At 45.3% G+C, this 24251-nt stretch overlaps 1 protein-coding gene across 1 annotated transcript in view; it reads left to right on the top strand.

Annotated features, from left to right (window-relative positions):
• The window catches only part of LOC144159330 (bombesin receptor subtype-3-like), a 75608-nt gene extending 51791 nt beyond the window's left edge, over window positions 1–23817 (top strand). The window contains exon 4 of the mRNA XM_077690747.1: window positions 13215–23817. Within this exon, the coding sequence (XP_077546873.1) occupies window positions 13215–13616 (402 nt within the window). The 3' untranslated portion in view covers window positions 13617–23817. The remainder of the gene's footprint in view (window positions 1–13214) is intronic.
• The last annotated feature ends 434 nt before the right edge of the window (window positions 23818–24251 follow it).

Below are 24251 nucleotides of genomic sequence, written 5' to 3'. Positions count from 1 at the left end.
AATAGGTGTCTGTGAATAAATGCATCTTTCTTTCTTTGTAGTTGTGTGTGTGTGTGTGATCTCTCTTTCGCGAACATTATCGAACCGCGCAAATTTAACTCGTGCATTCGCACTTTCACATTCTTCCCCTCAGGGAAATGCGGGGAATTTTTTATATACAGATGAAAAATTTCAATGAAATGTTTATTTGCGGTATGAGCCGAAGAGCACAAATAACCTCAAAACTAGTAGTGGCGAGTTCATCTCGGAACTGCGACAGTGTAATCGCGTTGATATCTTGGTTTTTCACGGGGACTTCTTTTGCCATATTTTACGTATTACTTGCCAAATAGATAGGCAAATGGTCGCTAAGTGTCATATTATTGGTACCAGCAAATATGTAATTATGCGATAGATTGGTAATACAAAGTTCTATAAGTTTTAGTAGTTGCGGTGACTCGTGTAGGGCTGGTTATTACGTTGGACAAAAAATGGGAAGCGAGAATGCCAGATAATTCAGTCTGTTTAGGACTTCTTATCAACATATCAACGTTTATGTCCTCGCCTAAAATTAAAGAGTATTGATTTGCGGTGACGAATAATAAAATAGCATCTAGACACCCGAAGACTTGGCTCGAATTACCATCAAATAGCCTGCACACTGCAGAAAGCACAAAATTGTCGCATTTTGCACAAATTAGATCAATGTCTTTTGTGGACCAAGAAAACATCGCGGAAGTTGCAGGTAAAGCCCAGTTTCATAAACATGCAAACGACGCCACCCCTTTTCGAATTCCTGTTTAAAGAAACGGCACAGCATCCGTTCAAATGTACCGTATCATGATCCGTGCACCACGTCTCAGAAAGCTCTATAACCGAGAAGGAAAATCCGAACTCGTTCATAAAAATACAAAAGTAATCGTATTTTCGCTGTGCCTAATGCATATTCGTATGTTAAAATGTTACTCGTGATTTACATTTTTCAACAATATATGACCTGAGTGTGGTCAGCAATGACAAAACAGTCACGTTTGATTTGTGTGCATTCAGTTTGCAAACAAGTCGTGACATACTGCCAATTAGTGAACAGAAAAAGAAAAAAATATATCACTGTGCCGACAGGTTTTATCAGCAAAGGCAGAAAAAGCAGCATAGATTTTTCCCAACTCGTGTCCCGATCGAGGCATAAATGAGAACCACCCAGAAAAAAGCAAAAGAGGCAACTACACAATATTACTTCGAAAGTTAGGATGTTGGAGACAGAGAAATAAAAAAAAAACAGGCAGCAACTACCGGAGAGAGAACAAATGCGTTGCGAACAACGCATGCGCATATGCACTCTGCTTCTTGTAAGCTATCAAGTCATGTGTCAGCAAGTCGTCAAAACAAGTGTGCGTATATGAACAACACAAGCGCAGTAAACGCCTAAGCAACGGTCGCTTTCCATTGATCATTTTCATTTCAAGCCGTCGATGCAGTCGGCGCGAAAGTTTTACGATTGTGCGACAGGCGGCTAAAATGTGCGTTACGTCATAAACGAGGGCCTGACTCGGGCCAAGATTAACGATGCATAAATATATGCTCGCAGGCGCACCTGTTGACGTGCGAGGGATCGACGCTGCCGTTATTTTCAGGACTGCCAGGGCACAACCGATTAGCTCTGCCACGGGAAATGTGTTAACCCACTGTAGGCTTTTTGGCATTTCGGTTGATACGATCAATGCTGAGGACGGACGTTTCCACTTGTAATCGATGAGCAGACACGCCTTTAAGAATGTAAAAACGCGAATACCCACCCATTGACCAAGTGTTCATAAGGTGCGCACGGAAAAATGGCGCAACCATGTGCGTCCGGCACCACTTGCACACCGCACATAATACTGGTGCGAGTTGTCCGTAATCTATGAATTCAGAGTAGGTCAAATGTGTTAGAATAGTAAGCTCCAACTAAGGAAGCTTAGAGATCACGCAGGGCTTTATGAGACAAATGAGGATTTAAAATCACTTACATTGACCTGGGATGCAACGATGGGTCAGCGAAGCTGTGGGGTGACACAACCTCGATCTGGACCAGGCAGCGCTTATGATGACGACAAACCCTTCAATTGTACTTATTATGACAATGCCGACACTTTGAAATTTGCTATATTTCAATTGGAGTCTTTCGATCGGAACGTCGCACGAGGTTAATTCCGATAGGACACAACACGCGCCCACGAAGCCCCTAAACGCTACATGAAACACCGATTCTGATCTCAGTAGTTCGTGACTGTCGTTTCAATTCACAACAGGGGATGGTTAGCGCTACCTGTATTCTTGTGTTACCTTATTTCCGTTGACTGTTGGACGAATGTGTCTAGTGAAGACACATCGCCATCCTACTGCGCTATAGTTCAAGCGGTTGGGTCACGCAATAGCAGTCGTTACGCAGTTTGTCACTTACGGTGATCTGTTAAAAGGACGCTTGAAATGCGATTGAAGCATCAGACGGCATTTTTTCAGTGTTCTTTACTGCAAGGAAACCTTTTAGTACTATCACCTGGTTCCAGGCGAGAACGATATTTTTTCTTGATTTTTTTTTTTGCTGTCTGCAACAAGGGCATGAAAGATGCTGGCGAAAGTGACATAGACAGCTTCGTCGCAAAAGAGCAAAAGTAGATGTCGGGAAGAAGGATTGGGCGCACCGATCCTTTGGATTCGGAGCCGGTGTGCGGCCGTCGTAACGCATTAAGCAGCGGAGGCACTTTATTCAATGCGAACGCACTTTTACTCTTCTCGCCCGACCACGGAACGAAAGATGGCCACACAGGAAAGCCCCTGCAGCGTTTCCTGTACAAACCCCGCAAGCCTGCGATGCAAGACTCTACAGGCGTCCCGGTATAAAGGACGGCTAATCCCCGGCGAACACGCCGAGCGCTTTGCTGGCTCGTGTGCCTGGCGAAAAGTAAGAAATGAGCGTCATTGCTCCCTCCTGGGATTCCTCGTGCACTGTAGACCTGATCCAGTGTTGTCGCCTGGTTCAGAAGAGTAGATGGCCGACTGCTCGTACAGCGATACAGTAAGCGGTATCCACAAGGCTTAGATACTGATTATCTTTATTCCGCAAACGTCACTAGTCGGAAGTGTTATCGAAATAAATAATTCAGCGGAACCTTTCTCTTGAATTCTGACTTATAATTTAGCTTTGTTTCAGCACGTGGCGTGGTGCGTGAAAGCAAAACAACGGCGGGGAAATTTGTTCTTCCTACTACGGTTCCTCCGTTCGTCCGGGAGAAGATGTGCTTCGGCCCTATATAGGTTGTACCTCCAACAATACTTTGAGCGTAAGTTATATAAATGGTTTATTGCACAAATGGATGATAATGCATGCAGCATTCATGATAGCGGAATGTAGAATGGAGGGAGGCAAGGATCAGTGCAAGATCTGGGAGGAAAAATTGGAAGATTCATGTAACAGGATCCGCCCGATGAAATGTCAGTATTTTTTGTTCTCTTTGTTTGATGAGCGGATGCAGCTTTTCGGAACTCGCCCATCAGGATTAGAGCGGACAGCGTTGGATCGTGATTTTGCAGGATAAGTCCCCCGCACTTACGACGACCCGCTTCTTACGACGTATCACCACGGTCCCGGCAAACTCCCCATAGAAACAATACACAAAAACCCCGATGCTACGTCGCTGGGGTTCACGCGGTTCGCTTCATACGATGGACACTGGCGCGGATAAACTGGTGTTTTTCCCATTTTTACAACACTTCCCCGCCAGGTCTCGACCTTTTTTTATTCTCAACGGCCGTTTGTCGCTGCTTGATGTGCAAAGTCTGCAGGCAGGCCAGACCACTTGCTGAACAGACGCAAGAAAGCAGGTGGTAGATAACCTTCGACGGCCCAACGCGGCAGCAGTACGCCAATGCGCCACCCGCTAGAAGTCAAAGTTCAGGTGGCTGGCGGACCGTAAGTTTGAACCTCCTATCGAGCCGCCGCCGAACGTGAAAACACATACGACGCAAACCCACGGCAATGACTGAGCACCTGCTTTCCTCCCAGGCTCTATCAAAGTTTCTTGTTTTTCACGACTTCCTCTCTCCCTCTCTCTCTGCTTTTTGATTATCAGTGTCTTTCAATGTCGCTCCTCTCATTTCTGTGCCGCCTTATTTCCATCGCCGTCTCGTACTGTGGTTCGTTTCGCTTGGACTTAGCAGTTTCACAATCGCCGTTTCCACTGTCGATTTGCTCGACCACGTCGACCTTATCTCTCGAGCGGCGGCACGGGGTCGCGTAGCCCACAGCGCGTGGCTGGCGGGCTAGCTCACACGCCGGGGAAGCGGAGAGGTGCAGAAAATAGGAGTTTCTTTTTTTTGTTTTTAACATTGGATTTGCTCTAAAGGTTCGCAAATCCCGGGGGTACGCGCTAATTTTAGCAGTTTAAATAAGTTGTTAGCCCACCTGTCACGTGAGACCGTCTATTAGGCCGGAATATACCAGCAGCCCAGTCATACGACCCCCGGTCATACGACGCTTTTGCGCTGTCCCGTGAAAGTCATATTATCGAGGTTCCACTTTAGCATGAAAAGCATCATGGGAACACAATGCCGACAATAAGATTTTTTACTCATATTTTTTCTTCAAAAATGTTTGTTCACAAGAAAGGTAAAGCAAGCTCACCAAAATATTACCGCAAATTTAAACTTAACATTAAGTGTCAAATAAGAGGCTGCAGAACCTTTATACATGGCTGATCCCTCTCCCGACAGGTTACATAAAAGTTATCAAGTATCATGCGACGCTTTACTACCCATCCTATATTCAACGATGACGATTGCTGCCGTCTGTGTGTTGCGCATTGAACAAGGTTTCAGAAGAATCTTGTGAAATGCCACCTTGGATCAAAATGGTCGCCACCGAATACACGATTTAAGAGTGTCCTTTAGTCCTCTTATCATGTACGTCTTTTACGTCATCGATTAAAAACTTTACTTCGTGTAAAATATTCGCTAAGCTTTCTTCTTATGATATTGGAATTCCAGGATTTTGCAACCAGTCTTTCTCTCTTTAAGCTGCTTTGGCACCTTGGCAGACTTCATGTATTGTACTTTTATGTCTAAGCCCAACGCACCGACGTATGACCCGGATAACGAATCGCAATCAACGCTAGCCTCCCGTACTATGTGCGTCCCGGCAAACATTTCGGACAGCCACCTTCCCACACACCCTCTTTTCATTATTTCCCGAATGCCTTGCACACAGGGAGTATGTCGAAAGTATTTCGAAATTTACATCTCTCACGAGGGTTCACGGTTACATTTAATTATGTGCCTATTACTGGCTGTGGATTTCACAGCATGCTGATATAGGAATTGATCATTAAGACCCCTGTGCAGCGGGTCTTTCCGTAATCAACATACTCATTCAATGCAAGGCACTTGACCCCACATGACGCCGCAAACACTTCCCACAACTGTACAGACAATATATTCTACAACGTCCATTGTACTTTTTAGGAGACGAGCAGATGTTTTCCGTCAAACGCGTTTTTAAGCTTCGCACTTATGTCAAATTTTTACCTCTCATTTCTTATCACACATCTCGAGGACCTGGCCCTTTAGACCAGTCATCTTTCTTTCCTGCTATTTCATTTAGCATTTAATTTTACTGTAATCCTCTACATTTACTGTCATTTTATTCTCATGAAATAACTTTCCTTTGGCGCTCTTTGCCCTTAGTCGGCCTTGGAGCATAAAAACCCGAACATCATCATCTACAGATCGAGAGAAGGTCCAACTAGACTTTCGCATTTGCGTTTTCAAGAAGTTTTACAGCGGATGCGACTCAATCATCTCATTAGAGTGTCGCGAAGTAGGAAGTACGTTTTTGTATCAAAAATGAACTTCCTCAACGGTATCATAATTTCCTATGAGATGGAATGGACTCATTTCAGCGCTGTGTGATGGCACGTGTCATCATAGAAGATGGAAATGGCAAACTACCATAACAGATGTGTCTACCGAGGGGACTGGCCCCCTAGGTAGCAATTGGTCATTTGTATGATAAGTGATTCCTCCCTTCCAGATGAGCCAACGTTGGCTACGAGGTTGGCGTTGTCATCGCCTGGAAAACAGCCGGTGATGTACGATGCACGAACAGACCGTGTACTCCTGACCCCGGTTGTCCACATTATACCCAACACTACGCACGTTTGTGGAAGTGTAGAAGTTTTGTGTGAAAGTATACAATTACCTCTAAATTAATTATGCAGGCGCTGAAATTCTCACCCCCTCGGTGGGGTTCTATGAATTTCTTTAGATACAGGAGGACAGAAAAGTAATGGCAATTGCTCCTCTACAGGGGCACGACTGTTCTGAGTGCGTTTAAAGGGTTCTGGATTAGGAAAAAATCATCGGTGTCTAGTAGCAGGTTGTGTCTATCAGAAACAAAAGAAACAGGCAAAAGAAGTGATCGCATGACAAGCCACGACTTAATTTTTAGCGTAACGAAATCAGACAAAAAGCCCGCCATAGTCTAAGAAAGCTCCAAGAAAGCGGACAACGGTAACTTGGCAATTAATGTGCCCTCCCTCAACTCCCCCTACAACGCATTATTTCTGTGACTAAGATCATATGATAAAATATTAAATAAAAAACATAAATTAGAAAACCCGCGAAGAAGAGAAGAATCTATAATGGGAACGTAATCTCGAATTCGGTTGGGATCAATAAAAAATATAATGTCGGCTTGGACATGAAAAGTTGCCATTAGGATGTGTTTACAGAGCAGTTTTCTGCTGCCGAAAGGAAGTGCTGTGCTAACTCTCACTGTGACGTGCTTAGGATTTTGTATAATTCTATATTTCCTTTTCGCAATTTGTTTTCTCGGTTCCCGTATTTGAAAAAGCAATTATTTAAGGCCGCCGGTGTTGCTTCGCTTTATGCGAAGGATAGGATAAGATCTCTTCAGAATCTTATTTTGAAGCTTGACCCCTCGCGTCTGGTTGAAAACTTATTGGGGTAAACGGAGTTCTAAAAACAAAAAAATGATGCAGATGTTGTGTCGGGATTTATATTGCAAGCAGTACTGGCACTAGGCACTGCCGGTTCAATGCAGCAAAACTATCAGGTAGCAGACTTACGGCTTTGACAGAAACCCTGACGTGTGCGTGTGCGTGTGTGTGCGTGTGTGCATGCGCGTGTGCGTGCGCGTGCGTGCGTGTGTGTGTGTGTGTGTGTGTGTGTGTGTGTGTGTGTGTGTGTGTGTGTGTGTGTGTGTGTGTGTGTGCGTGCGGGTGCGTGTATGTGTGTGTCTGCGCGCGTGTGCGGGTGCGTGTATGTGTGTGTGCGTGTGTGTGTGTGAGATAGAGAGAGGTAGAGAGAGAGAGACCGAGAGAGAGGGAGAGAGAGACCGAGAGAGAGAGAGAGAGAAATAAAACACGGTTCTTCTTAGAGAAAAACCGATTGGTCCGCTGACATAATGTCACCGACATGGTACGCTTCGGGGATCGAGAGCAAATAATAAGATCCTGGACGGAGTGGGGTGCAAGAGGAAGGGGACATGGACATGTAAAAAAATTGTTGTTACCAGTTAATGCTTTCCGTAAAGGTTAAACCCAGTGCTTCAGTTTGTTGGATCCCACCCCCTTTCAATTATGAGCTCTATGGATAATTGGACATTTTATTGCTGTGTGTTTGATACTTTCCGTATATTCAACCACCCTCATCCCGTTCGGGCATTTGTTTGCACAGGTCCCGGTTCTGGAGCAGCCAGGTCGTGTCTCAAGAAAACAACACCCTGTCTTTAGTGATGTAAAAAAAATGTTACGAATCCGTCGTTTCGCTGCTTTGTGGTCCTCTAACGACTTTTTTGTTTGCCTCCTGTCTCCCCACATTGCCGACTCGACTTCCTTCACTTCCTTTTTAAAGGCCCCGATTGTTCGTTTGCCTCGTTCTTTTTCGTCAGCCTGTTCCTCCTTCACCATGGAGAGCCCATGATTTAAGATACATGCGGCTGTGCACTCTGGTCACTTGTTTCTTCTCACCCAGGTTTTAAAGCGTCTCCGCAAAGCGTATTTTGCTTCGTTCTTTTATGGCTTCAAAAGAAGCCCCGTCAAAATTGACCTCTACAGCCTTACTCCTTGCCTTACTATGAGCTCCCGCTGTTGGTCGGCTAGCTTTGAGTCTGGTTCCCTTCCAGCCCCGATAAGGCGTGTGAGTTTAAGCAAAGTGCGATATTCGAAAGCGTGAGCGCCGGTACCATTACCCCTTTCGAAACGCCAGGCACACCCTGGAAGAAACTGCCGTTCTACCCTGACAAAAGGTGACGAGAAAGGCAAAACCAATGTTCGAACACCACCTCTGCCACCTGGATATCACGTTACCCCAAGGAACGACGCTCGTGTAAGATTGCATGTCGCGTCACATGCTTTCCAGTGGGGACGGACTCCTACTTCAGCAGCACACCCGCGGTTTGGCGCGTGAAGGTGGACATGCCTCTACGTCGCTATGCAAATTTTTAAAGACGATAGTCTTTCTTGGGCTACTTAAACCCAGACATTTTGGTCTGTCTGTCTGTCTGTCCGTCTGTCTGTCTGTGACTCGATTCAGCCACCCGACCAAAGCAAAACAATGCCGGCGCAATAGTCTTATATAGTCACAGCTAAATCTACCCGTCTATGTCCGGCGTAATGTTCATACTCGTCAACATTGTTGAAGAAGAAGAAGACATTACGGAAATATGAGACAACAAATCAATACAGAAGTGATATTTGCAGTGTTCCTTTATAAAAAAATCAAACATGCTTGACTTTTGCGAAATTAAATACTTCATAAACTGCAGAAAAAGAATTCACTCCGCCGTCACCTGCTGTCGCCCGCGCCACTATAGCTTCTGGCGCTACTTTAAGAAATCAACCGGCAACAGTTACGCAAGGTTCCACTAGATAGGTTCCACTTTCTGCTTGCAACGCACGTGGAGTAGGGAAACGCGATTCTATAAACGTTGAAGTAGGGCGCCTCGATTAACGCGCGTCTTCGCCGTACGGCAGCGTTCGCATCGAGACACCCGGTTTGGAGCAGTGGAACGCGGGAAATTTAAAATGATTTAAGCAAACCTTTGGCGTCTTTACCTTGGGAGGAGCGCGACGCAAGAGGAACAACATGAGAGGTGAGCGGGAAAGCGAAGGGAGGCATTTACTTGCATGGAGGCATTCCAAGATGTCCAACAGTAACTAAAAGTCCTAGTAGATGGCGTGCGAACATGGAGCGTGGTAAAATTGAATTGACTTGAACACACCTTTTACCGTGTTTATCGTTGGAAGAGTGGGACGAGGGGGAGAGCGTGAGAGGTTGGCGGGAAACAGAAGAGATGTATTTAAGTGTCAGGGGCGGCAGACTAGTGTTAGGTTAGGTTAGGTTAGGTTAGGTTAGGTTAGATCATAGCTACGATCGCTTTTTGACTATCTTTGCAGCGAAATGAGCAAATAAGCGGTCAATTTTGTTCTGCGTCGCCTTTAAACGAAAATGCGTCTTCGATTCAGCACTTCAGTTGCTTTTGTTCCTAGTAGACTGTACAAGGAGTGAAAGCTTCCCTGAGGTGAAAAATATAAAAAATGACGCTACGGTCACCACCTGCGCAGGCGTGCGTGCAAGAAATTTCCCTCATGATGTATACGGCAATAATGTTTCAGTTTCACGTGCTGGTTTGTGTCACGTATGCGGGTAGGCGTGCGCACGGTTTTTCTTACGAGGCGCCAATTCGCAGCCTATACTCACGCTAATTTCCAGTAAATTAAAATAACAATAAATCAAAGAAACTTGTTCTTACCTGTGCATTACTTCTACAATTTGTACTTACTTAAAAGCAAAAGTTATTAATAATTTGACAGTTTTTAAGTGTCTTATCTTTCCACGCGGCTTTTTATGCTCGCCACGGCACGTGACATACGCGGTATTGTCGAAAACAGAAAACGGCTGCTTCTTTTTAAGTGCACAGCACTTTAGGCGCTCGCCTTGTCGTCCTAGCTCGCTCGCTGGAACCAAGCATATCGCCACGGCGTTACGGTGTAGCCTGTCACGCTCCCTTCGCCGCGGCGTAACCCAGAGGCTTCGAAAGGCAAGCGGGTATGCCAGGATATACACAGCGTGAGCGAAGGTTCAGCTTGTTATTCTTAGCTTTCCTGGTTGTCTAGCATTACCTGATTATCATGCTTACTGCTGGTTATCACCCAATCCAAATCCAATCCAATGCAAAGTCAATCCAATCCAATCCAAGCCAATCCAATCCAAGCCAAGCCAATTCAATGCAATGCAATCCAATCCAGTCCTCGCGCTTGCGCAGCATGGCTCTCCAGGAGCTACGCGACACTGGTCAACCTCGGTCAGTGCAGCCAATCCAATCAAATCCAATCCAAGTACCGCTGTTCCTTCCATATTGCACGCACGTTGAGAGTCAAGCACTCAAACGCACTTAAAAAGCGACGGGCCAATGCCGGATTTAAACAACGTACAAATGGGCGTAAACAGCAAAAGTATGCGGCTGTAGCGAGATAGAGAGAGAGAGAGAGTAAACTTTATTTCAAAATAGGGAGAAGGTAATGTGGAAAGAGTTATAGGTGAAATCCTATTCCCAGGACTCCAGTAGCAAAGTCTTCCACCTTGGCTCTCTCTAGCAGCTCGCGCTGTGTCAAAAGGTCCGAGCTAAAGGGCTAAATCCCACGACTCTCTAGAGGTTTGGTAGGTGTTCTGTTGCCTAAATATAGGGTAGTTCCAGACTTTTTTTTTTTTACAGGCAAAAAAAAAAACTGAGGATGGCAAGAAAATGAAGCCTGCTGTTAATTTGCATTTTAGCAGTCTTCGTTATATCTGTCTGGGAACATGCGGGACAGCCTGGATTTCTTGCTTCTTCGGCATCTACCACCTGATGTGATTGGGGCATGGTCTTTCTAGCTTGTCTTTGTATGAAAAGCCTTAAATTAAGCGACATGAAGGGGGGTGGGTGTAAGAGTGGTCCGTTTCCCTGCGGCTGTTGATTTGCCAGGCGAAGGAGTCGGCTCTCTCGTTTCCTTTAAGGTGTTCCAGTGCTGGGCTCCATACTATTCTATGTCTATCATTGGGTTCGGCTGATAGGATCTTCCTGGATTCTGTGGGAATGCAGCCACAAATTAGCTTTCTAATGGCTCTTGTGGAGTCCGTGATGATACGTGGAACAGCGCGGCGCGACCATCGGGTCGGAGTGGATTGTGTATAGCCACAGTAACAAAGACGATATGGCGCCCAGTTTCGGTTTCGTTGATCAATGTTGCCCCCAAAACAGTGTTAAAATTGTCGAGCCCAACTTAGGCCTGATTTTTTGCAAACCAATTTATTTTTTTATTGCGAAGAAGTATATATCTAACCCCCCAAGTCTCCCTTGTTTTCATTCCAGTGAAGCCGATTTGCTCGGGGCCGCTCCGGGGCTTTTGCTCGCACCCGCCGACCCAACTTTCATAAAAGTTATCCCAACGGTATTCCCTTCGCCGCCACCAATGCCTCTTTCACAAGTTGCGCAGTCGGCTGAGAGCGGCCGTAGCGCCGTTAGCAGATGCTTGCGGAGAACACACAAGCGCGAATGGGCGTAAAAATCACCGAAAGCCGCCGCCGCCGTGGGCGCCTCAAATTCTACTTCGCCGAGTAGGTGTGAACTGAAGAGCCACGTGCCCAGTTAGAACGCCGGCGGGAACCCATAATTCTTCTTTAACTTGAAAGGCTTTCCGAGAGACATTTTCGCTAGTGTATTTCGTGTTTCGTGCGCCCATCATCGGTTGCCGGTTTTTGCGTGCACGGGTGGCGGGGGGGGGGGGGTGCAGAAGTGGGGCGTACACGCACAGCTGGGTTCCATGCGGCTGCCGATAATGTCCGTTGTGCTGGTTCGAGATTTAAACGAGAAAGTCTCATGGCTCAATGCGTCCTGCGAGCTGTCCTCCGCAATCGAGTGGTTTCGGACTGGGTTGGTGTGTTACACAGACAGTAAAATTTCTATGACGGGGGAGGGAAACGGACAATCTCATGTATATCCGATGGGATAAAGCTCGATACCTTCCAGCTTTAACTCGCTATGGGACGGACGCGTGTCGTTCGCTTGGAGGAAGAGCGGGAATGGAAGAAGCGTCGGCCCGAACAGAAGCGCGAATAGGCGCAAAAACAATAGGAAGCCGCTGCTGCCGCCGTTATGTCTACTAGTTCCAGCTCCTCGAGTAGCTCCGAATCCCTCCCGGAACAGTGCCAACTTGCCGGCTTGGAACGCCGACGTGGGGCAATATTATGTGTTCAACTTAATGGGCTTTTAGAGCGACATTTTCTACGGTTTCTTTCTCTTCAAAGCCCGCGCACATAACCGGTCGTCGGCGTGCAGGGTCGAGGGGGGTTAGGGCGTGCACGTGAAGCTATAGGTGTCATGCCCTTACTGATGACATTTCCGTTGTGGTAGCGGGAGGTTTAAACGTGGAAGTCAAACGGCCCAACGCGGGTTGTCCGGTGTGCTCACAGGGATCGACCGGTTTGGGTTGGTTTTACACAAACAGTAAGATACCTACGAAGCGGAAGTAAAATAGACAGCTCCCAGTTTGTGCGCGAAACTGTCCCTCGGGTCCAAGTTTCATTCAGTGAATTGGCTACAAAGTATGCTGAATCGCAAATTACGAAAAAACCTGTTTTCTTTCGCGCACTCCGTGGGCTGCGTCCAGCTTCGCAGGTCATCCTTCTTCACAAAGTGGAAGGGTACTAATTTTTTCGCGTGGTTTCGTATAAGAGACGTTTTCGTTTATGCGAGTTTCGGGTAGCGCGTGTCCACTGTATACAGTTCTTGGAATGCGACATAAGGGGTCCTTAGTCGCTTTATTGTCGGAAACCCGCATGGCCATCACCGTGTGCTTTAAACGATGACGGTGTCTGGTTCGCCTGAATAAATTTATGAGGCAAACATGACGCAACCCCCCGTTGAGTGATTAGGGGAAAGGGGGAAGTTTGGTGACCCCGCTGCCCCGCATGTGCACACGCTTGTGCCAGTGAGCCCATGTGAGCAATTTGCAGTCCCTATGAAGCTGAAAATGCTCTAAAACGAATGCTGTTATAGAACAGGAGTCTGTGGATGCCGAATTTACTGAGACAAAACAAATGCCGCTTTTGTCAGCAGAATATCCCGAACAAATGTTTCCAAAAAACACAATCCTTACTCACAACATGGCGCTCTTCTTTTCTTCTGGTGCTCGCAGGTGGTGAAGATGCTGTTCGTGGTGGTGGCCGTGTTCGCCACCCTCTGGCTGCCGTATCGCGTGCTGCTCGTCTACAACTCGTTCGCAGAGAAACGCTACATGGAGCTGTGGTACCTCATGTTTTGCAAGACCATGATCTTCATCAACAGCGCCATCAACCCGATCCTGTACAACGCCATGTCCATAAAGTTCCGACGCGCCTTCAAGCGCATGCTGAGCTGTGGCGCCGCCCGGGGTTCGCGAGACAGCCGCACAGGAACCGAGCGTACCGTGGCCGGAACATACTCGAGCGTCGTCGGTGGCGGATCGGTGCGTCTCAACCGCAGCACTTTCGTCGCTCCAGCGAGTAAGTGCGGCACGAGCAAGAACGCCCTGGTCGACACGAGCCACCAGCTTGTCTAAAAGGACACCGCGCAGGCGCTACAAATTGGCCCCAGCGTGACAGTCGCCAGCTCCCGCCCACCAGCGTCGGGCTTCTAAAAGAGCTCTACGGTCTCCTTATACGTAACGTCCGAAATACGCGCGTCATTGTTCGTTTTACCAGAATCACCTACAAGGAGTGCTGGTGCGTGCAGCGGGGGCTATAGTGCATGAAAACTGCTGCCCATGGCGACGAGTGACGCAGTTCGCGGAATAGAGGGAAGAACTGCTGGCAGCGCGAGAACTGAGAAAACCTCTGCTCTAGTTCCCGAAGGAGTGACGTTTTCGATATTGTAATTAGGTTCTTCGCCCTGTCGCCGCAGCAACGTAACCGCAAAAGTCTGGAGCAGGACCGGTTGGATACACCTACAGATGACAAGGCGGAAAGCCGGAACCTGGATAACCTTGAACGTCGGGTATGGGCAGAAATATGAAAGAATGCAGCGTTACGTCCTGCTATTTACGCTTTGAATAGCCATTTAACTTGGCTGGAGTAAGTGTACAGATGAATTGCCGAAACGTTTGTCTACCAGGTATTCATTTCTTTTCAAGAATTGATAGCCTGCAGCTTTTTACATCGGTCACGCTCCGCTATGGACATGAAATGGACCTTTGGTGAACTTCATAACGACGGCTAGGGCTTGTGTATGCTGTCTTGCGTCGTGAACAAGTGACATTGTGGAGTGCGCCAGAAAACTCAGAAAGAGTGCACAACATCGTGAAGAAAAATAGACAAAAGTATGTCAAATTATGTGAAGTATTGTGTGTGTTGTCTTGCCCGAAGTTGGTGAATGCTTGCTGTTGGGTTTCCGGGATCTCAAGGTGACTTCGCAGCCACAGAGCTTTAAGGACAGACAATATGCGATCCTCAACCTCCGGTCGCCAACGCCAGTGTACGTGTGACACAGAACCGATTCTCAGTGCACGTCTGCCCCAGACGGCCTGACCACAAATGTTGTGGCGTTCTGGTGCATCCCTGCATGCGCCAGTGTCGTTAGCGCTTCGCATGGATATTTTGGTGTTACCAGCAGATCTCTCTGTCATGCTGTTTGAATCACCGCTGTTCGTTTTTCGACATGTACCCACTTTTGCTCATTCTGACATCGCTTTATATGCTACGATAAAAGGCAGGACATTTCCTGTTTTTTGTGATTCTGACCCGCGCCTGTGTTGTGCGATGTAAAAGAAGCAGTGTATAACAAAACCTTACAATTCCTGCTTCACAGCTTGTAATTTCCTCTGATGTTAGATTGTAGAACTTGATCGCTGTGCGCTGTGCGTATTTATTGAATGTCGTAAATTGCTTGTCTTCCCACATTTCCCGTCATTTCGCTGCACTTCAATGCGTGTGTCGCTGTGACGAAGGTTGAGAATGCAGTGAAAGCAAAGTGGGGTGTTCGTATTTCTTCCTATGGTGACCATGGCTCTTCTTGTCTCATCGTGCCCAGTGAAATAGTCTGACTTATCTTGAACGAGCAAAGGTGGTAAAACGTTCATACTAGCAACAAACATTCTCAAATACCGTATATTCAGCGCCCCAAACACCCGAACAATTTAATGCATGTGCATGTTACTGGGAGGAACTGCAAAGCGGCGTGAAACTTGTCCTTTCTGTTGAGCACGGCAGTTTTACTTTTAAACAAGAATGTTATTTGAGAACTCTGGATATAAAAGAGGACCTTGTCGTTTCTTTCCTTAATATGACGTGAATTTATTTAGGGCGAAGAGCTTGCTTCTGTAACTAAAAAAAATGCAAAGAGGCCATGTTATGTTTAGGGCCCTAGTCGCATTGTGTTTGCGACAGGCCATGTTCACCTTCCTCAAAGTCCTCTGAAATTCATCAGCCAAGTGTTTCGCAGCCTTTATAAATCATGAAGCAGTTGCAATATAATGTTGGTGTGTGCAATCCCAAGAAGCTGTGATGGGAAAGGAAACCACAAAGTGACATACGTATGTGGCGAGGCATTAGTGGCCACATCTGCCCAGACACTGCGCGAATGCGTGATCACTATTGGGAGACGCTGAAACACCTAAAGCGTGGTCATTCGAGGTTATGTGTGTCGTGTGTTTTGTGTGTCACATATATGTGCATAGCACCCATCTTTCTCGCGCTAACTTACGAAAATTCCAATGTGACTAGTTGTTGTTGTCTTGTAAATACATCTGTGGTGGGGTTTAAAATAGGTGCAACCAGTGGCTCCAATGAGCACGCATTTCTGTAACGCGGTTAGAGGAGAATGAATCGATACTGGTAGGTGTTTGCATCAATAATAATGACAATGCGCTCACAGTGAATTTTCGTTACGTCTTCAACTGGGAAACCTTATAAGCGGAGAAGAAAAAACTTTTCTTGATTAAATATATAAACATTGAACCATTATTTAGAGAATAAAATATCTCTAGTTCCGGGAATTCGTTTTTAACATTGTTGTCAGAAAACATTAGGAAATATGCACGACCCTTCCATTGAAAGCCTAATCGCTCCTCATCGTTGCATTCTTCACCAGACCACACATCTTCTGATCACCCGCGGGGACGACGTCGGGAACGAGTGCAGAGTTTCCCGTGAAATATATTTTATCACCCTCAAATTTAGCGAGTTCTAATAAAAAGCGAAGTCCCAGTTTTTATGCAGACTTGTTCTTAGACCCAATATGTCCAGTAGGTTGAGACATCGCGCTACTTTCCAACTAATTTGGGATTCTTTAGTATTCTGCCAAGTTTACTTTCGCACTGAGCTTTAAAGGTGCAATCTTGCTTTGTGTTCAATATGTCGACTGAAAGGTGATCGTTCTAGGCTTATAAAAATATAAGTCATGGTGTGTCACGCCACTGGCAGCAAATTTTAAACCTTGGTTGCACTCTAGCCCTTGTGATTGGTACGAAATTCCCACTGAGTAGGTTTTAAGCTAACATGGTGGTGGCGAAATATCACCCTCATAAAAATGTTTTGCTAGGTTTCTAAACGGGCCCTTACTTCAGAAATCGCGGAGTAGGACGTGGAAATGGTACCCATTATCAACACTTTTTCTGCTACCCTTAACTCTCTGGCACGACCCACAACCCTACAGGGATTTCAATTCATTTGTATAATTTTCGCAATAGAACTAGCACATCAGATCGTTGACATTGATTCATACCAAAATCATTCACAAATGTAGGCTTAAATGTATGATATCACAGACTTGTACGTGAGCTCTAAAGGCTAAATTGCGAAACATTTCATTCAGGTCCCATGCAGTTGTCTAAGACAATATTATAACGAGAGCGCTGCGTGAGTGACAAAAACACGTCTTGCTTTGGCTGTACAAATGTCGGAGTGCAGTATTGAAGAAACACTTAAAATTACTAGTTTTTAGCAGTCGTCCCGTACCCGCGCCTTTCAATAGCATTGCAGATCAGAATAGCCACAATGATACGCATGAATACTTCATGCGTATATCTTAAGCCCAATTGCGGTGGTGGGCTTCAAACACACTATACGGGGCAACCATTTTGAGGCTCTGCAGCTTGCACTCCCATTCATCAGAAAGACCATCATCGTCTCATGTGCATGCATGGGCGATTCAAGAATACGTCCATATTTTATGGGTGCCCATTTGTTTCCGCGTACCATACAATGCTTTAATGGTCGGCCACTGCCTTCGGTACAGACGAGTGCTCTTGAATGTGGCGTATAGCTGCCCGATGATTCAGCCAGGAAGCAAAGAATTTGGAGCGTCGGCATTATAAAGAAAAAAGAGATCTGGACGAAAAAATGCCTTGCGACGTCGAGAACACTTAACGGTCAAAAAATTGCTGGCAAAGACCGGATGAGGGCGAAATAGTGCTTCGCAAACCCTGCATCTAAACGCAGAATACCGCAAAGCTGTCCTAGAGGTGCCCCAGTTGTGGTGTACGCAGCATCCGTAGACTTTGCCTTTCAGATTTTTAACTCTAGCTGTGGACTGTAAGCGGGACAATACGATAATATCACTGGTTAAAATGGGGCATGAGAGAAAAAGCGTGCGTTGTATGAAAATAAAACCATTTAAATATGAAATTATTTAGAGTGCTCTTAGGGTTCTGAAGAACGAAAAGTTTTGTTGCAATTATACCGTTTTCTGTTATTTTACTAAGGTTACCTACAACAGTATAAAAGGGTTGGTAGTCTGTGTTTGCTTTGCCAATTGATCCACGTCCAGGAAACATCGCAGGAAAATATACCGATTACACCTGTATAATGGCACGTTGAGCCTTTCTCTCTTAATATACGTTGGATGCAGAATGCATCACATTCCCTGTGTGTTGAGGTTTGACGCTACAGGTCTCTTGTTTACTTAAGTTTTAGGAAGGCGAAGAATGCCTCCACCGTACCAATATATACTGGTAGTGCAGTCCATGTACAAGTGTCAAATTTAAAGCCAATTTTAGAGGGCTACCAGTTTTACGCGCAATGATATAAAAAAATCACTGAGAACAGTCGCCTTTAAACGGCAGAATATTAAAACAACTTTGGGAGTGAAATATGCAGTACACATGCTCCAACTTTTTTTAGTTAAGAGAGATTGCCAGTTTGCCGAGTATTTTCAGTCATGAAGAAAACACAAACACTTCACAATTATAAAAATGCGAATGGCTCAAGCAAACGCTCAATTGCGGAACTAAGCAGGTATAAAATTCCACACAACTATCCCGAAAAGAAAACTGCAGGTAAGGAGGTAGACGCTTGCTGCCCACCTGAAAAAGGGTCTTCTCAGACGAACACGATAAGCTTGGGTATGCTCTTCAATCGGCTGCGTTCATATTTCGTCGCGAACGCGGAGCAAGTCTAAAAAGTTCGATCGTCTGTAACATTCAGTAACATTATTTTTATTTCACGACAACATACAGTTGTGGAGTCTGTATGATAACTGTGGACTTTGATGTCCTGCTGCACACTCCACAACTTTTAAGAAAAACAAATAATTCCCCTGCTTACACTTCTTTTGGCGTTTACTTATGTTTTACTACAAAAGAATTCCTCAAACAGTTGGTATTCTGTGAGAACCGAGCAGAAAGAAGTAGAACTGGACAGCTGCTGAGTAAAAAAATTGCTTTATTTTATTGACCCGTCAGGTGTGATGAAGGCCATATTGATGATGGAGGTATAATGCAAAAATATTCAGGTGTACCGGATTTGTGCGCAGATTATCGAACCGTAGGTGCCAAAAATGATTTCGTATACCCAGTTTGTGCCCACTATAGCACATTCTCGAACGAACGTGTGTGGGAGTGTGCCGCGATAATGCAGTGCATGAGCGTCAGCAAGTTTTTGTCTTGAGGGGAAAACCCGTTGTGTTGTGTGGGGAGATGGAGACGGTGGGAAGGGACAATTGAGCTGGTGTACTTGGGGAGGACGGGGGGGGGGGGGGCAAGAGCCCCTTTTGCGCCCCCCTGCCGATGTCCATCGTGCAGTAGAATGACCAATAGTTGCGCACAAGGAAAAGAAATTGAGGAATGTCAAGATCCGGCATCCTTTTCGACTCAAAGATGTGATCAGAACTGGGGTATCATGCAATAGAAAATATTGTTAGCGTTTCGCAGTGTCTGCGTGCAGGCAATTTTTCAAGTGAAATGGTATGCTGAGGCTTCTCATCAGCCTCTTTTGGCTTCGATCACAGATAATGGGCAGTCAGGTGCGTTGTTTAAGAAGAGCTACTACTGTGATCGTTTGTGCCCCCCCCCCCCCTCTCCACCCTCTACACCCATATCCGCCAATTGCCGAAATTCTAATTCTTTGTCAACACAGTGAACCTGAGCGGGGCTTTTCTAAATTGAAGGCTTCGTTATACTTTGCTTAGAAATACCAGCATTCCATACGTATTCGCTCAAGCTGGGTAAACTTCGGTCGCATTCTTCCACTTGTTTTTATACGCCCAATGTTAACGCACTGGGGACTTCCTTCATCACAATGCACCTGAATAACCAAATATTGGGACGAAACCAACCATGGAAGCCAGTTATGAGGCTAAGAATACAATTAAGCCAGAAAAATGTGCTTAACGAAACGGCACCATGCAATGGCACCATTGGGTGTTTGATTGTGTAGGGTAGCCTCAAGAAATATGTGCCAAATTTTTTATCAGACCCCTTTATTGGTTGAATTTTCTGCCTAAAACTCAGTGATTGGTCATTCTTGTTGATTGTGGAAAAGCAGACAAACGAAAAGTTGCATTGAAGTATAAACGATTGGCTTTTGGGACATTTACATCGCCGCAACTACACAGGTCACAAAACGAAAGAATAACAAGAGAAGACACATTTAAAACAAAGGCACTGCTCAACCCCCTTAACGCGAATCCGAGGTAAAAACAAACAAAAAAAATTTCGTATTATGAGTAGGCTACTGGAAGGGATTCTTGGGGATTTATTTTGCAGGCAGTGGAAAAAGAGAAAACTGACCTTTAAAATATGGCATACCAAAAAATCCTTGGGTAAACTTTTTTTAAGAAGTTGCAGGCAGGTGCAGTTAATATTCAATGAACAACTCGTCATTCGGAAAATTACCTCTCTCGGGAGTTCGACTTTTTCCTAAGGACAAACCCTGTTCCCCTTTGAAACTATTCCCAAATTATTTCAGCAAACGAAAACTTGATCTTTTTCAGTTGCCTGCACATGCTACTTGGAGGGCAAATTACTAGTAATAACTGCTTTGTTTTGCTATAAAAACGATACGGCTGGTCGTAAACACTTCATTAAAAATAAGCTATAATATTGGGATAACCTTGCAATTTATACATGCAGGTTCACAGCTTTAAAAGGGTGTCAGATTTAATCCAAATATTCTAATATGTAGACAAACCATGGAAACGGAGACTTTAGTGCAAGAAGCACGGAGCACCTCAAAATATTCAAATGTAGCCATATGCCTTGGAAACAAATTCCAACTCTTCTATAAATGTAGGAAAGAAGTACATTGGTTTGCGCTGTGCGCTACTATTGCCAAATGAAATACGATTGATGATAGTTCAAGATTATTATTAACTATGTCGAATTAAATTAGCCTGTGGATTGATGTTCTTGTAGATTGTTTTTTTCGTCAAATCATTACGCCAATAAAATGATCAAAATTGGAATAATTGTTTTTGTACTTGAAAGTAACGTCAAGCTGTCATCGAGAAGTGCTTTTACGTGAATTCCACCATATGTGTCAACTTGGTCAGATTTTACACTCAAAGCATAAGCAGTAGCATCCTCCTCTCTATGTACAAGCAACTTGCCATAGTTTTGTGCCTTTTTCTATTATCGGTTGTTACTTAACCTTCACACCATCACGCTTAATATATATATGGTACAGGCCACACTTTTTGCCGCATATCCATATAGTTCCAGCTGAAACTATGATTTGTTTGTGTTCTCGTAAAAGCAACAAATTCTAAGCGTAAAGGTATTATTGCACATTACGTACGTTCCCAGTTTATTGCCGTCTTATGGCATCATAAATATCGCCCAATCACTGGCACTCCACAATATTTAGGGGAAGGCCGCTGCTTGTCTTGACTGGATGCGCCTGGCTTAATAACAACATAGTACAATGCCATAGCTACACTGTAATATATTGTATAATGGTAGCAAGAAATAATGTTGTAGTGCCAGACAACGTGAAGAACAAGAACGGGAGTTTGTGTCACTTCTATTCACGAATTTCTTGTTCACGATACAACAGAAAAATTTAGTCGACCTAAAAACGGACATTGCCTTTTTTTGCAGAAAAGGCAGATATACAGCCTCCGCTCTACACAAGACCATTTGGCCCTTTTCGCCTTTTACAAAAGGAAGAGAGCGGAGCGGGGTGTCGGGTAGTCCCGGGTAGCTTATGACCTTAGGGACCGAATAATTGTTACAACAAAGCGACTGAAGATGCAAGAAAGCATCCATATCCATCGTCTCTACATCAAATCTGTGAGAACGTTTCCCACTCGTCGTATGCTGTTCACCTCCTTTTTTGTATGTAGCTTAAGCATATATCTTGGACAGATCGCAGGATCAAGTGTTTAAATATAGGCTGAGGTGAACGCATGGCTGATAGTGGAAAAAAATGAGGCTCCGAGAACGAATTTTGGTTCAGGTTAAAGGTATCCTAGTAGCCGAGTTTTTTATGTAGCCCATCACTGCAGTTTGCTCCGTAGTCCAACAATGATAGCCTTGGCGAGTTTGAAGGCCCCAATTTTGGAGCCCTTAATAAACTGTGCGACGCCGCGTACATGCTCGAAATTATGTCGTCCACATTTATAAGTCACAACGCTATCTTAGAAGGTCAATTTCAGAAAGATTCCGTGAGCCCGAATCTCCAAAGGTACAGCGCACGTGTGTATATACAAACTAACGTCCTCTTGTTCTTTGGTGTCACCAGAAGCAAAAGCACTGGCCACGCCAGGAAGGTGCTCCGGCCTCGACAAAAACTAACCTAATTCAATGAGCGTGCGCTACGCTCATCGAGGAACATTTCCTCCGTCTCGTAGACCGTGCCCACCCCAGCGAGCCAACTTTATTGCTGCATGCTCGAATGGAAACTGCGTTGAGTGCGCCGGCCGTGATGCATAAGCGCGCCAAAAAGGCGAAACTACTGTCGGTAGCTTCCCTGGAAGCCTTTATTGCTCACTAGCCCGCTTGCTCGTTTGTGTGTCGTAATTGTAATGTTACCAGCACGACTATAAATGCTAATTACTTCGAACACCGCCGCAGCAAACACCGCCGCATATTTACAGCCAAAGCTTCGCGTCGTGATAGACTACCCAGCGTTCGCGCAATTCACCGCGGCGGCCGAAAACCACTACTTTGATGCCGCTATAAAGAATGCTTCGCTGCACGTACTTGCATAATGAAGGAAATTCAACCTCCTAAAAAACGTGTTAGCACTGGAAGTAAAGCAAAAGCAAGTTCTGCAAATGAATTAGGACTTTAAAACTCACCTCTGCTGTCTAACACAATATGCCAATGATCTCATAACCTCACAGGGCATTGGTACAGAAGCTGAAATTAACCAACAGCCACATTTATATGTATACGTGAACTCCAAGTTGCTCAGAATGCTTTCGTGGTTTCGTTTTCAAGGCAAGTACAGAAAAGAAGTGGTCAAGATGTTGCATCGCCATCAGTCATTCTTAATCAACACGCATTCAAGATGTGCGCCCGAGGTGTTGAGGGTACTTCCCAAGGTAGAAATGATTCTGTCAGTTCCTGGTGTGCTTTGGTGATGGTGTATACTGTAATTTTAGATGGGTATGACAGAAATTGTGATTGTATTTGAGATATGAATGTCACATTTACTAGTGTTAATGCTATGCTCACCCTGAAGACGGTGGGGGGGGGGAGGGGTAGTAGATTGATTAATACACTCTTGCAGAGCGTACTCTAATTGAAACGTGGTGCTGGTATGTTTGAAAAATGTTATATTTTTTACCTCGGTTGCCTTACTTCGGCTGGTTATTTTCGCCGCACCAAAGGTTTGAGACGAAGTCTATAATCTTATAAACTATAAAAATCATAAAGATACTCCTCTCTACAGTGCACGTACGTTAGCAATCGCTGTTTTGGCGCTGCTCTCGGAATGGTCCGGCGCTACCGCCTCGAAGTGGTTCTCTGGCAATACTGACGATGTACTGCGTCGGAGTTCTCTGTGGTTTCTCAAAGGCTCAGTGGATTCTCAAATACTGCCCTAGTATTTGGCACCGAAGTCGTACTAATTTGACGCTAACTATACTGTGGTTCGACCTCAAGCATTTTGATGAGGGGCTTCTGTTAACTACATTCAGCCAGTAGCGCACTTAGGTAAGTACTGAAGAACGTTTCAAATTTCAGATTCTGGCACTACAGAAGGCTGCAAAAAAGGTGTAGGAAATGCTATTCCACACATTGTGTTTTCAACTCAGATGAGAATGCAAAGAGGTGAATGCAATGCTGCGTATTTACTCTCCGTAAGATGAGAAGAGATATACCACATGTGATTCTGATGATGTATTACTGACCTCTTGCTGTTTGCTGTGTTATCTGCGCATGCCCCATAAATGCCAATAAAATGTGTTGTCCTTAAATATAGATAAGACCGATTTTATTCAATCCATGGAAATCGTGAAGTGGACGTCCTCGTCGCATTTCGTCTGTATTGCTCTTCATCAAAAACGCGGAGCAGCAGCCAAGTGACCTGGGAGCTGAGATTGCACTCGGCCTTGACGTGAAAGTGACGGCGTTACACTAATTGGAATACCATTTCAACTGCACTGAGTTGACCATGTCCCTTCCTCCGGAGTTAAAACTCAAGGTACGATCACTTGACGCGAGCACAACAAGCAAAAACGTCTACGCTTAAAAGCCCACACAATGTAGAGCAGTGGACCTTTCTACGACTTTTATGCCAGCATGCACATCCCGGCACTTCCGCTAAATTTGCTGTCTCGCTCTTAGCTCAGTCGTTGGCGACGATGGATGTGGTGGCCACGCTGGGCCCAGCTCCAAATATAATCTTGCAGGCATACGGGTTAGGGGAATAGTCGTGTACAAAGCGCTGCCTAATCCGACGTACAATGACCGGCATTAGGAAACGTATTAAAATTCGTCAACAGCACACTCAAAGAGCGTCAGGAGAGCATGAAGCTA

Source organism: Haemaphysalis longicornis, unplaced genomic scaffold, assembly GCF_048455015.1.
Source record: "Haemaphysalis longicornis isolate Haplotype H1 unplaced genomic scaffold, Haemaphysalis longicornis Haplotype H1 scaffold_1, whole genome shotgun sequence".
NCBI classification, from domain to species: Eukaryota; Metazoa; Arthropoda; class Arachnida; order Ixodida; family Ixodidae; genus Haemaphysalis; species Haemaphysalis longicornis.
Note: the sequence above shows the minus strand (reverse complement) of the source record. Positions and strands in the feature narration are given on the sequence as shown.